At 39.8% G+C, this 19,072-nt stretch overlaps 1 protein-coding gene across 1 annotated transcript in view; it reads right to left on the minus strand.

The window, feature by feature from the left end:
* crb1 (crumbs cell polarity complex component 1) overlaps window positions 1–19,072 on the minus strand; it is a 144,063-nt gene that overhangs the window by 19,584 nt on the left and 105,407 nt on the right. Inside the window, exons 11-12 of the mRNA XM_059983528.1 lie at window positions 17,117–17,243; window positions 11,381–11,386 (exon numbers count right to left, since the gene is read on the minus strand). Coding sequence (XP_059839511.1) covers window positions 11,381–11,386; window positions 17,117–17,243 — 133 coding nt within the window. The remainder of the gene's footprint in view (window positions 1–11,380; window positions 11,387–17,116; window positions 17,244–19,072) is intronic.

The raw sequence follows: 19,072 nt of genomic DNA on the forward strand, positions 1-19,072 counted from the left end.
GAGAAAGTATTTATATCTAGCCATACAGAACATGGCCAAGCAATGGAATTGTGTGGTAGAATGGCTTTGTGCATTACATAACTCAAACTCCAATATCAGTCACTTGTAAAGACAAGTCATAGACCTGCAAGCACGCTGATATTGTTTGAAACTGCACATGGACAGCCTTACAGATGCTGTTAATTAAAGGAAACATGGTTGAGCAGATTCTAGACCTTGGGGGCCTAATGCTGGAAACTCATCTTCTGATACTTCCCTGTAAGTAAAAGACTTCACTGTTGCAAAAAAGTCCTCATGTTCCTCCCTCACAGTCACAACTATTGCCACTCTATCTTGAGTTTTCCAATCTCCCACCTGAATCCCACATTCATCTCTGACCCAGCTCAATTACTTGAATGATCCCAAGCATTAGATTGTGATGTAGCATGATCCATGAGGTGCTGCTACTGTTGACAACCAATTCCCCAATTCAGTTAACCTATTGTGTGCCCAGTGATTTGGTGCCGCACACCTTTGCAGACACCAGACAATTCAGTCTTGATTGAAAATGGTGACAGGATTCTGTTGGGTCTCCCAGGCACTTCTCAAGACGTATGTGGAACTTGAACAACTCCGAGCTCCATTGGTGACTTCCGCTGTACACACTCCACCATGGGCTCTCCGGGAATGCTAATGGAAGTGCAGAAGCTTATTTGTGATTTTACTCTTGAAGCCTAGTGCAGAATTCATACGTCTGGTTATATGGATGAGGATTTCCAGCCTAAAGGGAAGAAAAGGAAGGCAATGCTTTTGGCCTGACAACAATACAAAAGCAGGGACTGGCCCAGGTAATTCTGTGGACATGCTGGTTTCCAGCACTCAGGTAAGATATAGGATAGCTTCTTTCAGTCTGCTGCCACCAGACCGTGTATTCTTCAGGATGTTTATACGTCCTGAAGAGATACCTTTTGTACACCTTTTCTTGATTGAAGATTGATTTAAGGTGCATTTTCCAATTCCACCCTTTCAAAATTTATGCAAGTTAATTTGTTTTTCTCTCTCTCTCCCTCTCCCCCTCTCCCTCCATCAGAGAGAGTCAAGTCACTGTTGGGTCTCATCTTAACCAAATGGACCTGCAGTATTAGGTAGTTGGAATAATGAAGAAGGTGGCCTTCTTAAATATACATGAGTTTAACCCCAAAGCAAGCTAAATGACTATGGTTGTAACAAAACCAAATGGCTGACTCCATGGTAAGGGGCTGTAACGTGAAGGAGTTGGAATAAATTTCAGACTAACATCAGATATAGGCTTATTCAAACAGCTGAAATGGGACAAGTCATTGGTATTAGTTTATTATAGACAAACTTAACAGGCAATAATTCATCTTCTGATATACTGTCATGAGCAACCTAACCAAGGATCAAGATCCAATAATATTGTTTCAGTTTACACGAATGGGTTGGATTTTCTGGAACCGCTTTAAACTACTTTCAATCTTGTTTAATAGGAAGAGAATTCTTTGTTAGCTGTGGTGACTGTGCATCCGAAATCCATGATATTGTATTTGCTGTGCCACAAGGGACAAGTCTTGGCCCGTTGATGCTCTCACTCTACAGGCTCACCTTAGGTCAGATTATTTCAAAACACAAGGTGAATTACCACAGCTATGCAGATAACACACGATTATGCCAGATGACCCTGAGGTTCCAATCCCTCCAGTTTGTTGCCCTATTAGTATTACAGAATGGATGAGTTTGAAACTCCTTCAACTAAATAAGGAAAACAACAGAAATTTTGCTTATTGGTAGGAATAAAAATATGTGAACCTTAGAAATAAACTTGGTCATCTGGCTTTAGAAATTGAGCCAGAAGTAAAGAATTTAGATGTAGAGGGATAGAGCATAGAGCGTAGAGAAAACAGAAATGGAGAGAGTGAGTTCCTGGGCGTCAAGATCTCTGAGGATCTAACCTGGTCCCAACATATCAATGCAGCTATAAAGAAGACAAGACAGTGGCTATATTCCATTTGGAGTTTGAACAGATTTGCTTTTGTCAACTAAATATGCAAAAACTTCTATAGATGTACCATGGAGGGCATTCTGATAGGCTGCATCACTGTCTGGTACAGGGTGAGGTGGGCGGGTGGGGGGGGGGGGTTGCTACTGCACAGGACCAAAAGAAGCCACAGAAAGTTGTAAAATTAGTCAGTTCCATCCTGGTTACCAGCCACCATTGTATCCAAGACATCTTCAAGGAGTGGTGCCTCAGAAAAGCAATGGCCATTAAGAATCCCCACCACCCAGGGCATGCCCTCTTCTCATTGTTACCATCAGGAAGGAGGTACAGAAGCCTAAAGGCACACACTCAGTGATTCAGGAACAGCTTCTTCCCTTCTGCCATACAATTTGTAAATAGACAATGAAGCCATGAACACTATCTCACTTTAAATTTTTTTTTCTGTTTTAGCACTATTTTTAATCTATTATATATATATATATATATATATATATATATATATACACACACACACACACTGCAATTTATTTATTTATTTTCCTATCTATGTTATCAAATATTGCAATGACCTGTTGCTGCTAAGTTAATAAATTTCACAACACATGTCAGTGATAACAAACCTAATTCTGATTCTGATTATTGATTCTGAACTAAATTTCAAATCACATATTAACCATATTATTAAGACTGTATTCTTTCATTTACGGAACATTGTAAGAGTTCAATTTCTTGTAACATCTCAAGACGCAGAGAAGTAGATACACACTTTTGCTTTTTAGCCAATTAGACAGCTGAAATGAACTCTTTTCAGGACTGTCTAGGAAAGATATAAATTGGCTGCAGCCTGTTCAAAATGCAGGAGCAAGAAAGAAGGAAACCTGAGTACATTTCATCGGTTTGGCATCATTACATTGGCTGCCTGTTGTTCTTTAGGATCAACTTTAAAGTGCTCTTAATTGAATATAAGGCCCTGAATAATCTAGCTCCTCCATATATTTTGGGCTGTCTATGCCTGTGTAATCCCAATTGTAATCTTAGATCTGTGAATATTGGTTTGCGCGGTGGTTCTAGAGCAAACCAGAAAGAACTGGTGATGTGGCTTTTTTGCTGTTATGCACCAAACATCTGGAATACTCTACCAAATGAGATATGCCAGCCTAGTACTGTAGAATGTTTCAAAACCCTTCTAAAAACCTGATTTTTTAATTTGGCCTACTTACAGAATTACCTAATGCCTGTTGATATTGATTATTTCATTTGGTGTATTCAATTGCATTTTATACTATATAATATTTGTCAATATGTATGATTTTTAAAATAAATTTTGTATTTTATGACTATATTGATTTATTTTTACAATCTATGTAAAGCACTTTAAGCCTGAATCCTAATGTATAAAAGGTGTTAATTAAATAAAGTTATTATTATTAATGACTTAAGTAATATGGAATGAGGACTGATGGAGGGGTGCATAGTGATGGTTGATTGATCCTATTCTCTCAAGTCTTATCCTCTTGCTCTTCACATACTTGTAAAATGCTTTGGGGTTTTCCTTAATCCTGTTCGCCAAGGCCTTCTCATGGCCCCTTCTGGCTCTCCTAATTTCATTCCTAAGCTCCTTCCTTCTAGCCTTATAGTCCTCTAGATCTCTATCATTACCTGGTTTTTTGAACTTTTCATAAGCTTTTCTTTTCTTCTTGACTAGATTTTCAACAGCCTTTGTACACTACGGTTCCTGTACCTTACCATCCTTTCCTATCTCATTGGAATGTACCTATGGAGAACGCCACGCAAATATCCCCTGAACATTTGCCACATTTCTGCCATACATTTCCCTGAGAACCTCTGTTCCCAATTAATGCTTCCAAGTTCTTGCCTGATAGCCTCATATTTCTCCTTACTCCAATTAAATGTTTTCCTAACTTGTCAGTTCTTCTCCCGGTCCAATGTTATGGTAAAGGAGATAGAATTGTGATCACTATCTCCAAAATGCTCTCCCACTGAGAGACCTGACACCTGACCAGGTTCATTTCCCAATACCAGATCAAGTACAGCCTCTCCTCTTGTAGGCTTATCTACATATTGTGTCAAGAAACCTTCCTGAACACACCTAACAAACTCCACCCCAACACAGTGTTGATTGTGCATAGAATCTAGTAGTGGACAAACTGTCAGCATTTGAGGCAAGCTTGATTTGTACAGGTACCCTCTAATCCGGTGATTGCAGTGGGCATAGTGCCACTTCAGGTGTAGATCTGGGTACCTATTTATTTTTGCTCCTGCAGATTCCCCCCCACCCCACCACCCCCAGGTTACAAGCACCTGACTTACTGACACCCGCACATACGAATGAGCGTTTGGGAGGTGATTGGGATGGAGGTGCTGGATGCTGCAGGGTGGGAGTGGGCATTTCTGGGCACCCTGTTTCCCACCCCCACCCCCTCCTCCTCTGCTGAGCCACAACAAACAGGGGTCGAGTCAACCTGAGCAGAGCTGGCAGCAGTAAGCAGCTTACTGAGACAATGAGGCCAGCTGCTGGCTACTCCTCCCACACCCGTTCAGTCCCTCTCATCACAGCCTTTTCTGTGATTTCCAATTTAGGAACAGTTCAGTTCTCGGGAATGAAACCCTATCAGACTGCTTGGAATAATATAAGGAGCAGAACTCCTTCTGCAATTGAGAAAAATGGGCAAAACTTGACTTTGCAGGTTGTTGATGCGGGGGGGGGGGGGGAAACAAATGAGAGCAAAGAAGGTGCCATCAGCAGAGTTTGGGGTACAGCTGAGTTGTAGGGATGGAAAAAAGAATAAGTTGTAAGATTTAATGTCTATATCAAACACCAAGTTTATTAAATGTCAGACCTGTCTGAAAAGGCAGTATAGGACAGGATGGAATTGGGATCTGTTGACTGGTTTGAGGAGAAAAATGACCACAGTAACCAATACTGGTTGGTGAAATTTCTTACTGATTTAAGGCTGAGCAAACTGTTTGAAAGAGCAATGGTCATGGAGAGGATGCTACTGTTGGAGAGTCCAAGCTAATTTTCAAAAACTAAATACATCTTCCTAACCTAGTCACCATGATAATTGCTTTCTGAAACTCTCACGGTATGAAGTTAAACATGTAACAGATCTTTCATAATATCAGACCTCCCAGTACAAAGCCCTTTGATGTCTCTTTGAAAGATTTATCCATGTGATCTAACTTCTATGTATCCTTGTAAATTTGCAACAACCAGGAATGGAAGATAGGAGAAAAACTCAAAATAAATTTCATTTCTATAAAATATAAAAATTCTTGCAAATAAAGTCTTCTGGCAGGGTGGAAGAGGAATGCCATACACACACCTGGATGATGAAATCCATTGTTATGGACAAGAGCTTCACAATACAGTTATATGTAACTGACAGATTAAAAACTTCCCCACTTTGCATGAGTGGGTAGTAAGTTTACCCCTCTCCTGCACTGTTTAAAAAAAATCTCACTGAGCTCTTTACTTACCCTGGAAAATTAAAAACCATTAAAAAAATTGCTGTCCAATAGTTGACAGTACCCTCTATTTTCCACATGGCCTTTGTTAGTTCTTTAATCCTTTATGAAGATAAAATAACTGCTTCAAGATAAAAGGTTTGAAATGATTCTCTCCCACCAGACCTCACCTGTACCTATGTGTTACCTCACAGTGATGCTTATCTTGTAACTGCAGTTCTGGAACTTGTTTCTGCAGGTAATGATAATCAAACCATTATCATTTTAATCTCCAGAAACTCAAGAGGCCTTAGACATTGTGACTCTCCACAAAATGCATTCCTCTTCCATATTTGTCAGTGCCCTTCCTTCTGCATACCTTGCCTACTCTGTTTTGCCTTTCATCTCTGCTTTTGTTACACATTCCATTTGTTACGTCCATAGCCCCCTCCTTTGTGAGAATCGCAAGATCACTGTTGGGTTGGGTCAAGGGGTCCAAGAAATGAGAGAGAGATGTGCAAAATGCCTCCTTTCCCCGGCGATGTAAAGCTACTGGACATGGCCATTGTCTCTGGAAGACCAAGTTGTGTATTGAGTACTGTACTATTCATTGAAGCCCCTCAGGGGATGACCAGAGTGGGCTGGTTGAGGGATTGCATCATCCCAACCTGATTGACATCTGAGGCCCCGTGAGTAAGGATAAAAGAAGGTCTGGGGAACAGCCCCTTCAGACGCACCAGAAGAAACGTTAAGCGACCATGTAACAGCAGGAAGTCATCTGAAGGAGGCCACGTGCGTTCATTTCTGTGGCTGGAATTGGTGGCTGGAACCACGGAAAACAGCTTTTAGCTAACAACAGGGAAATCCGCTCCCCTGACTCAACGGATTGGCATCATAAAAGACCTGGGCAAGTTTAAACCGCATCGCTCTTAAATCCAACAACGCTGCAGCTTGAACGAACTGATAGTGACTGTTATCTTTCCATCGGACAATACATTATCCCCTAGACAACGATAGAGCTATTTCTTATTGGTTATTATTATACCCGCGCTTTAGATTTAGTATTGACAACGTATATTATCTGTATGTTTGCATTAATCTTATTTTTGTGCCCTTTATCAATAAATACTTTTAAAAATAGTACCATCAGACTTCAACGGACCTCTCTATCTTTGCTGGTAAGTGATCCAGTTACGGGATTTCGTTACACATTCATTACAATGTCCCGCTTTCCTTTCTTTTTTCCATTCTCTGTGTGGACACTATTTTACCTGCATTTTTGTTTTATTTCTATTGACCATTGGGCAGATTATTTTACTCCCTTTAATGTAACTGCAACAGCACATTTGATTAGAAGCTGTGCAATATTTTGTGTCCTGTCAGAAATGGCTCCCAGGGGACACATGATGACTCAGCACCAGCTCTCTGACAAGGGTTAGACTTCAAGCAACTGGGAATTAACAACTACAAGATCAGTCAAGTTTCTCTCTTATGTATAGGATAAGTCTCAATATTTCCTTTCTCTGACTGAATAATTGTAATTAGAATCCAGGTGTACTCCCAGGACTGAACTCACTTTCTACCATAAGCATGGCATTAACAATTCATGCTTCAATGTACAGTTACTGAAGGTTGTGAAATGCAACCATGTTACATCTATTGTTTGATCATTCACAGTGCCAATTTAGTTCAAAGTTCAAAGTAAATTTATTGCCAAGGTACATATATGTCACCACATACAACCCTGAGATTCACTTTCTTGTGGGCATACACAGTAAATCCAAGAAACATAATAGAATCAATGAAAGACCGCACCCAACAGGACAAACAAACAACTAGTGTGCAAAAAACAACAAACTATGCAATTACAAAGGAATAAATAGATAGATAGATAACTATCAAGAACATGAGATGAAGAGTCCTTGAAAGTGGCCATAGGTTGTGGGAACAATTCAGTAAAGGAGCGAGTGAAGTTATTCCCTCTGGTTCAAGAGCCTGATGTTTGAGGGGTAGTAACTGTTTCTGAACCTGGTGGTGTGGGTCCTAAGGCTCCAGTATCTTCTTTCTGATGGCAGCAACAACAAGAGAGCATATCCTGGGTGGTGGGGGTTCTTGATGATGGATGCTGCATTCCTGTAACAACACTTCGCATAGAGGTGCTCAGCGATGGGGAGGGCTTTATCCATGATGGAGAGGGCTGTATCCATTATTTTTGTAGGATTATCAGTTCAAGGGCATTGGTGTTTCTATACCAGGCTGTGATGCAACCAATCAATATACTCTCCGCAACACATCTATAGAAGTTGGTCAAAGCTTTAGATGTCATGCCGAATCTTTGCAAACTTCTAAGGAAGATGCTGCCATACTTTGGTCATAATTGCACTTTTGTGCTGGGCCCAGGACAGGTCCTCTGAGGAATTTAAAGTTGCTGACCCTCTCCAACTCTGACCCCCAGATGAGAACTGGCTTATAGACTTCCCCTCCTGAATTCAATAATCATCTCCTCATTCAATGTCAGCAAGAACAAGAGGTTGTTGTTGCACCACTCAGCCAGATTTTTAATCTCCCTCTTATTTGCTCATTCAGCAATAATTTTGATTCAGCCTCTGACAGTGGTGCCATCAGCAAACTTAAGCATGGCATGGTAGCCATGTGCTTAGCCTCACGGTCATAAGTGTAAAGTGAGTAGAGCAGGGTCTAAAGCACACAGCCGCGTGATGCATCTGTGCTGATGGAGATCATTGGATTGTGTCAATCCAACCAGACTGTGATCAGGAAACTGAGGATCCAATTGCCCAAGGAGGTATTGAGGCCAAGATCTTGAAGTTTATTGATAGATTTGAGGGGAAGACGGCATCAAATGCTGAACTGACCTGGTGTATATGTCTTTGCAGTCCCAATATTCCAGGGTTGAGTCCCAATATTCCAGGGTTGATATGTCATCTGCTGTGAACTTGCTGTGGGTTGGGTAGGGTAGGGGAGTGAAAGTGAGAGAGGCATGTGTACAAATCTGCAGCATGTGATCGGAAAGGATGTGGAATAATGCAGTGGGGTGTCGGGAGGAGGATTAAGTATGCTGTCAACTTCAGTGGTCTCAGTCACATACACTTTCCTGTTCAAGAGGTGGCTTTTGAGAGAACCAGCTGACTTCATACTACTGAGAAACAGGGCCTGAGTGCTGCACTCAGGCATCCAGCAGCACAGTTTGCTGGACTCAAGAGCCACAAGCATGAATTTTGTGTGCGTCATATACCAGCATAAACAGGAGTTTAATTAGACACAGTATTCCAAACAGTGACACCTGCCTAGTTCCCTAGTGCGGACTGATGTCTGTACTTCAATGGAAAGATTAAGACAATTTCTTGTTGTCCTGACTAAAAAAACTCACTCAGCCAACTTTACTCAAATATTTTGCCTGATTGTGAACTCAATACAGTGGGGAAGAAACAATGCAAGATCAACAAGAACATAGAATTAAATTGTCTTGTGTGTGAGGTATTCCTGGAGAGAAAGAAGCCAAGAGAATGCACTGGAAGCGTGAAGAGTCCGTCTCCAAAGGTACTGTATGAGATAATTACCCAACGGTGATGTCTGATGTTGCTTTGTTTGAATCATTAGCTAACAAACTCAATTTATTGTGAGCTCACACTGGGCAAACTAGCCAACAAAACCTTGGGGGAAAAAAACACAAGATATTCTGCAGATGCTGGAAATCCAGACTAACATACAGAAAAGCTGGAGGATCTCAGTAGGTCAGGCAGTATCTACGGTTTGGAAAGGAGTGAAGAGTCAATGTTTCAGGACAAGATATTGATTATTCACTCTTTTCCATAGATGCTGCTGAGTTTCTCCAGCAATGTGTGTGTGTGTTCCTAATATAGTATTATAACTGTCTCGGGTATTCTCTACTGACAACCCTGGCCTAATGCTGATTATACTGAGACAGAAAAGTAGAACCAACTGCTGTCACAGAATGATAACATCTTCAGAAATTTGATAAAGCAACCAAGTATAAATAGCAGAATAAGACAATATTTTATAGGTCAACGATTAATCACCGGAAAACCCACTGTTATCTTTATTTTCCAAAAATGAATTCCAGTAACACATTAAGAACCTCCCAGAAAATTTCCCACCTAAACTTATCTGGACTAACATTGTATCAGGGAGAGGAAGGAAATTGATGGCTCAGAAGGAAAACATTCAGCCCATCATTTCTATGCCAGACAATGCAAAAGTCACCTCCCATCTCCTAATTGTCACTCTGCACTCTTCAGAATCAGAATGAGGTTTAATCTCAGCGGTACATATCATAGGATTTATTGTCTTTGTAGCAGCAGCACAATGCAATATATAATAATAGAGAAAAAACTGTGAATTATAGTAATAAATATATATATATATATATATTAGTTAAACTAATATATAATTAATTATTAATTAAATTATTTAAATTAATTATTAATTAAACTAATATATATTAGTTAAATTAAATAAGTAGTGCAGTTTGCAGAAGTTCGAATGTTTCTCTTAAACATGTTGTGAGTTTCTGTTTCCACCAGTCTTACAAGCTCATCTGTTTGTGAGTTGGAAAAAAATCGTCAAGTCCTTTCTCAACTTTCTCGACTGATCTTAAATCTATGACTCTAACTTATAGACCATTCTGCACAGGGAAATAGGTTCTCAAATAAATAAACTCCTATCATGTTCTTAACTGTCTTTGTGATATATTACTCTGAATGCAAAAGTTACTTTGTTTTGCTTTTGTATTGAGCATGTTTGCTCAATTATACACTATGTGCTTCCTAGAAGTTTCTGAACGTCACGGTACTTAACAAGTGTAAATATGGTCTACCTGATAGTGCTGTTTCTCAAGTGAGCTTTACAGCATGTAGTTTGCTAAGGGCTATTTTAAACTGCTTGGCTTGCTTTACTGTGGTAAAACCTAATCTCTCAAAAGCTAATCATTAGTCACCACCCAGATATAAACTTCTGCCCACAAGGCCCTTAAGGTAGAACTTGGGAGTCCTCTCCCAGTAAACTCTTCATCCAAATGCATGATTTGTTGGTGATCACAGGTCATACAGGTACTGATGTGTGGCATCCCTATCTGTTGAACATCAGAGAATATACAAATAGAGGAGCATATGTTTTTAAATCATAGTTTCTGTTGCTCTAGCAATTCGGAAAGATATTATTACTTGTCTTGCTGCCTCTCCAGCTAAATTTTTGATCAGTTGTCCTAAAGTTAAGGTTGTTTGATAAAGCTCCTTACAATGCAGATGCTACATAAATACGAGCAGTTAGTATTTCTGTTAATATACCATAGAACAGGGGTTACAAAACTTTTTCATGCCATTGACCAACACCATTAAGCAAGGGGCCTGTGGACCCCAGGTTGGGAACCCCTGCCATAAAACTGATGTGGCCAATTTATTGTACATCTCTCTCCATGAATAAGAATAATCATACACACAACTTCTTTCCATTTTGTTTTGTGGTGAAGATGAGTTAGCTCCTCTGCCAGACATTCTACAAGAGTCAGCACCAAACCTTCCAATAGCCATGTGGACTTCTATAATTCTTAAGTTCTTTCTCCTCTTGAGGATACTCAGATTAAACCACCAGCCTCACTGACCTACCTTTACTCATACCCTATCTATTAAGAGCTCAGCTCCACTTTACAATGACCTCATCCAAAGTTTGTTCTAGAATCTACTGATCTTCTTACAGTTCATGTTCACCTTAATGGTAGCTTTCATTGGAATGAATTTAAAAGGAAAGTGTGAATAACTTAATTGCTTATTTTTATTCAATCACTAGATATGAATGTTGTTGGTAATGTCAATGTAAATTATACAGTGTAGCCCTAATTGCCTTCTCATTTGATAAACATGTTAGAGGTTGGTAGGTAACATTCAACTACATAAGTGGGCCTAAACTCTGAAAAAGGCTAGATTTTCCACTCCTGAATTACAAACATGAATCAGATAGGCTTTTATGATAGTTTGAGTTTCAGTCTCATTGGCCCTGGGCCAACTAAGAGATTTAAAATCTGCTGAGGGCTAGATTCAGGGAAGTACAAGAAATTCAGGTATGATCCCTGGATAGCCATCCCACCTGTTGAGCGGTAAATCCAGACTAAACTTGAACCACAAAGGAATGGTCAACAACTGTGGCAGGGGTCGAATGTCACCACTTCCTTCAGAGCTCGTTATAACTGACAAAACATGGAGATACCTTCATGAACCCCTCCGTGCACCCCCCCCCCCCCACTGGAGCTCTCCGATGAACCTGTGATCTCAGGCTCTGAGACCATCGTGAGAGCATCCTCTAGGAGGGTGATTCGCAAAAAGCATCTGACCCGGGTGGTATCCTTGGCCAAGTATTGGTGTCCTTTGTGAATAACTGTCTGGAGTGTTGATGGACATCTTCAAGCTCTCGATTCAGCAGTCTGAGGTACTCACTTCAAACAGATATCAATTATACTGGTGCCCGAGAAGAATGTGGTAACCTGCCTTATAGCCCAGTTGCATTTCCATCCACAGTGATGAAGTGTTTTGAGAGCTTGGTCATGAAATATATCACCTCCTGCCTGAGGAGTGTTCTGAATCTGCTTTAATTTGTCTATCATCAGAATGAGTTAACAGCAGATGCCACTTCATTGGCTTTCCACTCAGCTCTGGAACACCTGGACAATGAAGATGCATACTTCAGGATGCTCTTCATTGACAACAGCTCAGGATTCATCACTCATCATTCCCTTGAACCCCATCACTGGACCTTGAACCCCAAGACCTGGACCTTACTACCTTCCTGTGCAACTGCATCTTCAAATTTCTCACTGGCACATCCAATATCTCCTCCACTCTTACCATCAGCACAGGTACACCACAGGGTTGTGTGCTTAGTCCCCTGCTGTACTTGCTTTATGCTTATGGTTGTGTGGCTAACTACAGCTCCAATGCCATATTTTAGGTTGCTGATGACACCACTGTAGTTGGCCGAGTCAAGGGTGATGTTGAATCAGCGTGCAGGAGAGAGACTGAAAATCTGGTTGAGTGGTGCCACAATAACCTTTGATTCAGTGTTAGCAAAACCAAAGAGCTAATTATTGACTGCAAGGGGAAGAAGCTAGAGGTCCATGAGCCAGTGCTCATTAGGGAAATGGATGTGAGGAGGGTCAGTAGCTTTAAATTCCTTAGTGTCAACAAATCCAAGGCTCTGTTCTGGGACCAGCACATAAATGTCATGACAACAAACGACTACTTTCTTAGAAGTTTGCGTAAATTCAGTATGTCCCCTAAAACCTGACAAACTTCTATAGATGAGCAGTGGGTGGCATCCTAACTGGTTGTATTATGGCCTGGTATGGAATCACCAGTGCCGAGGAACAGAAAAGGCTACAGATAATGGTTGATACAGCCTGGATAACTTCAATCACCGCTACTCAGAACTGGTTCTGAGACCTATAGACTCACTTTCAAGGACTCTTTACAACTCTTGTTCTCAGTATTTTTGTTTTAATTGCACAGTTTGCCTTTTTTGCACATTGTGTATCAGTCCTTGTTTATTCACAGGTTTTCTGTAAAATTCTATTGTATTTCTATTTTTCATGCAAGTGCCTGCAAGAAAATGAACGTTATGATAATTTGACAATAAAATTACTTTGAACATATTTAACATCAAACAAAGCACAATAAATGAAGGCGCACAGACAGAAAAATAGATCGTGTGTTTATTAAGGTTTCAAATGATAACATTGGGACAGTGCCCCCAAAGTGTGGATTATCATACATGCTGCAACAGGTTAAACAACACTGTGGATATTAGGAATCGATGGAGCTGTTGATCTTCTGGAATAATGCCAGATGACAATGTGGTTTAGCCAAAAGAACACAGACACAGTCATAAGATGTAGAATGGTCATAATGGTTGGTGAAGTTAGTAATAAAGAATATCAAGGAGGATTAGATGAAAGGTGGTTCGCACACTCATCTTTGTGAGCTTGATGACTTTTTGAGGAAATGTATATTCTTATGACATTGAAAAATACAGGAGCTCTATGTACAAACAAGGAAAAGAACAAAACTACAACTTAAACAACCCAGGTATTCCCTTGCCTTTTTTTTTCTTGTTCCAATAAAGCCAGAACTCATACTTTATTTTGTGTGCATTTCGTATTTCCCCTTGGTCTGTATTTTTCTGACCAGGGCAGCTCCATTATTTATAAGAACACAAGAAAAAGGAGCGGGCCTTTGCTCCTCAGCCCCTTGAGCCTACTGCACTATTCACTAAAACCACAATTTATTTCAGTTTGACTTACTAGATCCACAGTCAGTCAAAAATATAATTTCAGGTAACAGGAAATAGAGAATATTTGTAACATATGCATATATAAAATATACAATAAGATCATTTATAAACTTTCAGCATAATTATTTATAGAAATATATATAAAATAAGGTATGCTTAGATTTTCTTATTACTGTGGTTTTGTTCACATTCAAAGCAACAATATAAAAACACTTAATTTACATGTTTTCTTAATGATCAATCTTAAATCACTAGCAAGAGGCTGGTATGAAGATCAGGAATTTTACTTCAGTGAGATGGAGAGTATTTGATATATACTACCAAAGGAATGCAAATCTTCCTTGAGCGGCATGGCAACATAATGGTTAGCACAATGCTTTATAGTGCCAGTGACCAGGGTTCAGTTCCCACTGCTGACTGTACGTGCGTTCTCCCCGTGACTGTGTGTGTTTCCTCTGGGTGCTCTGCTATCCTCCCACAGTCCAAGGACACACTAGACACAGTCCAAAAGCTAATTGGTCGTTGTAAATTGTCCTGTGATTAGGCTAGGGTTCAGTTGGGGGTTTCTGAGCGGTGCTGCTCAAGGGGCTGGAAGGGCCTGTTCCACGCCGTGTCTCAATAACATCTACCATGTTGGTGTGCAATGAATACCAGGCTTGTATAGATAACAGGTGTTAGGTGTTTGCAGCACACCTGGTCAGCAAGAATACCATATTTTAATTGATCTATGTTATATTTATTTATTTAGAAATACAGCGCAAAACAGCTTCTTCTGGCCCAACAAGTTGCTCTGCCCATAAGCCTGCTTATTTAACCATAGAGTAATCACAGGACAACTTACAATGGCTGACTAACCAGCCAACCGGACTATGGGAGGAAAACTGAGTACCCAGAGGAAACCCATGTGATTAACAGGAAGAACATACAAACTCCTTGCAGATGGTGCGGAATTGAACTCTGAGCTCCAGAACGTCCTGAGCTGTAACTGTGCCATGCTAAACCACTATGCTACTGCGGCCTTATGGCATAAACAGAGCCTTAATACGATATCAGTGCTCAACCTGGAAACTGGAAACTTTGAAAAGAATCTCACAACACTTAATCCTGGGTTTGATTTGGTAATCCTAATTTGTACATCATAAATTTAGCATCCAGTGAAAGTGAAGACATCCTGTATTAATCCTAAATTTACTGTGACTGAACTCTGAAGCACCGCGTTCTGAAGCTGTTGTATATAATTAAGTGTAAGCCCTTGAAGATTTCCATGGAAGTCTGAACATATTTTGCTTCACTTGCTACTTGCTGTTCAATGGAACCTTGGTGAAATCACTTATCAGTGAAAAAGAACACCTTAAGATCGTGATCTGCTGTTGAATTGGTCGTTCAAGCAATCTGTCACCCCATCACTGGTCCTAATGCCCTTTTTTCCAAGGCTTTAGACACTGCTTCATTAGTGGCATGGTTTGAAAGTTTATACTTGGGCCAGTAGAAAGGTTAATAGTTTTGTAACAACTGAATTTACTACTTTATATTTAAAAAAAAATAGAGAAATTGTGGACGATGGATGACAGTTGAATTTACTGGTATATGTCTCTATTTGATTGGAATTTCTTGTTGTTAATTACAGCCAGGATTTCTGCTGTGCCCTGAAGATGTACCCAAATACTCTGGACAATTGAAGTCCATTAATGTGATTCCTATCATGACTAAGGTAGTCATAGGTGATATTCGGTCTTTCACTTGGCAATCAATGGGAAAAAGAGCAACTTCAGGATGGGTTTGATTTACCAGAGTTGATCTGAGTTGTGAAGAATCAACTTCATTGATTTTATTCCAAAATTCACGGGCTTTTCTTCTCTGAGGAGTTGGGTGAATGGCTGATTTTTTTTTGTTTACGATGCAGCACTGCTGATTTATAATTTTATTATTCTTCTTTACCCGAAAATACGATAATTTTTGCCAGATGTCTTTCATGCCTCCAAAATCTAGATCACAGAATAATATTCATTACTGGAATTCTGGCCCCTTATATGAGCAGTTCAATGAGACCTACTCTCCACAGTTCCACCACTACGCTCTACCAATGCAGGTTCTGCTTTAGATATTAAACAACCCTTCCCTAAGACCCAGATACCCAGATTTGAGGTAAGTGATTGAATAGACTGGATTTTCCTCCTGGTATGAAAGCTCACTTGCTCCTCACTAATTGCCCTGTTTCGCTTGCACCATATCCAACACCTGGAACACATCTGTGTTGTCATCATCAAATAGCTGTAACTAGTGCTATCTACAAAATGCACTGAAGTTACCTGTATTTGTCTAAGCTACTCCAGCACAACCTCCCAAACCCACAACCTCAAACTGCAAGAAGCTCAGGAATAGGCTAACATTGAAAAGTTGTATATGATGTGGCAGCACATTACTCAATGACATTCCCTTTAGCACTTGTTGATCTTATTTTTAATAATTTAAAGATAAAGGGACAGTTGAGTAGTTTTGGAACCTTTTTACTTTATAAAAGATGTAGAGGTGGCTTGACAGAGGTCTTTAAAAGTGGAGAAGATATAAGGAAAATATCAAGTCCAATGTACAAGATAATCACTAACAATTCCAGCTGGGAGGTTAGCAAAAATAATTTTTCTCAGAGTGGTTAAAAAAGGTAAATTTGCACCCATTTGAAATGACTGAGGTGGATAGAGTAACAGCGTTTAAACATAAACATGAAAATGAGAGGAAAGAAATGATATCATAGAAATGTTTACCATATTTAAATATTTTTCACTTTCATCTGAAAGAAAAATGCAGAAGCTAATAACTAAAACTGCTAAACACCAAAGTGAGTTAAGATGGTTAATCATCCCAGTGTAGTCTGTTCATCTTGCAAATCACAAGGATTTAAACTAGCTAAAATGAATATTCTTAATTAATCTCCACTGGAAACAAAATATAATGGGATCATCTCCACAGGTATTTATTCCCAAATTACTGGAAAAAAAGTTTCTTAGCTATGTGTTACATTGAAATAACTGACGCTGAATGTTTCCAAAAAATAATTTTCCCAGATAATGTGCACTAAATATAGTTTGAAAGCCATAATAGGGCCTGAGTTTTCCCAAGGTTTAAAGTTTTTGTAATTAGCTGCTTCCTAACAGTACCGAGACCTATTCAGGCATAAGTTAAGTCCAATCCTTTTAGATGATTTATTAGTTTGGTTATCCAAGAACTTCAAGCCCACTCAACTGCTGGCTCATCATCCATTCGTAGAATGAGGTAAGAAAGAAGCTGAAAAATATTTTGCCACAGTAACACAGAGATGAAAAATGAGAGATCGCTTACATCAAACTCACAGCGGTCACCAGCAAAGCTCATGTCGCAGATGCACTGAAACTTGTTGGGCAGATCTTGGCAGAAACCTCCATTAAGACAAGGGTTTGATTCACACTCATCCATGTCGATTTCACATCTGCAAGATGTTCAGGAGAAGTGATCAAAGAAAATACATAAGAGAAATATAAGTTACTCTCAGTTTTTAAGGACTATTGCTCAAGTGGGCATCATTCAAAGTTCAAAGTAAATTGTATTATCATAGTACACATACATAACCATAGACCACACTGAGATTCATTTTCTTCTGGGCATACATAGCAAATTTACAGAATAGAAACTATAATAGGATCAATGAAAGACCAACCAGAATGCAGAAGACAGGAAACTGTGCAAATGCAAATATAAATAAATAGCAATAAATAACGAGAACATGAGATAAAGAGTCCTTAAAGTGAGATCATTGACTGTAGGAACACTTCAAAGATGGGGCAAGTGACTGTAATTATCTTTCTACTCAAGAACCTGATGGTTGAGAAGCAGTATCTTTTCTTCAACCTGATGCTCTGGTATCTTCTACCTGATGGCAGCAGTGAGAAGAGAGCATGACCTTGGTGATGGGGATGTCTAATGTTGGATGCTGCTTTCCTATGACATTGTTTCATGTCGATGTGCTCAATGGTTGAGAGGGCCACATCCACCATTTTTGTAGGATTTTCCATTCAAAGGCAATGGCATTTCCATACCAGGCTGTGATGCAGCCAGACAATATACTCTCCCCCACACATCTGTAGAAGGTTGTCAAAGTTTTAGATGTCATGCTGAATCTTGACAGACTCCTAAGGAAGTAGAGGCACTGCTGTGCTGTTTTGAAATTGGGTCCAGGACATGTCCTCTGAAATAGTAACACTCAGGAATTTAAAGTTGCTAACCCTCTCCACCTGAAATCCTTTGATGAGAACTGGCTTATTAACCTCTGGTTTTGCTCTTCTGAAGTCTACAATCAGTTCTTGGTCTTGCTGACATTAAGTGAGAGGTTGTTGTTATGACACCACTCAGCCAGATTTTCAATCTCCCTCCCGTATGCTGATTCATCACCACCCACAACAGTAGTGTCATCAGCAAACTTGAATATGGCATTGTAACTGCGCTTAGCCACACAGTCATCATCACTATAGATTTTCTCTTGATTGTCTACGCCTTCAATGCTTGCTTTGACCGTCAGAACATGAAGAAACCATCATGATGATCCTTTGATCTCAGTCTCCAAAGCTGACATGCAAATTGCCTTCAGGAGGGTGAATCCACGAAAGCATCTGGACCAGACGGGAGACCTGGTCATGCGCTGAAGCCCTGTGCTGACCAACAGCAATATAAGAACAACAGTCTTTATTTATTTAGAGACACAGTGCTTAATTGTAAGCAATTCTTCTACCACTGTTCACTGTAGTATTATGGAATGGCACACATCTGAGTTTCAGATATTCTTTGGAATGCAGTATCATTTGTCCTTTTTTTATATTTAGTCTGAATTCTTCGACTCAAAATGTGCCTGTCCCTTACAATGTCAGCTCAGATTTAGTTGGTAAATGCCAATGGTACCCACTTAAAGTGAAGTTACCAAGTCTGGGAATTGCACACATGCATTGCAAATGTGGAAGTGCCAAATTTGGTGGCCACTGGATCGCTCAGACATCGGGTCACACAGCTTTCCATGGAGCCCACTGACAAAGCATGATCTTGCTGAGAATCCCCACCATTTCAACTTGAGTATCTGACCCCTTCAACGGGGATTGTCAGACCGCAGAGAAAAAATAAGGAAGATAAACTCCTTATTGATTTGTTTAATATTTGCAATGATCGCTGTTGTTTGTATTTAAATAATCTTACTTGGATATTTTTGCAATAATTTTGTTAATTACAGTGGATTCTGTTTGTATGAGACACACCGGGACCAGTACTTTTTGC

This window comes from Hypanus sabinus, chromosome 11 (genome assembly GCF_030144855.1).
Source record: "Hypanus sabinus isolate sHypSab1 chromosome 11, sHypSab1.hap1, whole genome shotgun sequence".
Taxonomy (NCBI): domain Eukaryota; kingdom Metazoa; phylum Chordata; class Chondrichthyes; order Myliobatiformes; family Dasyatidae; genus Hypanus; species Hypanus sabinus.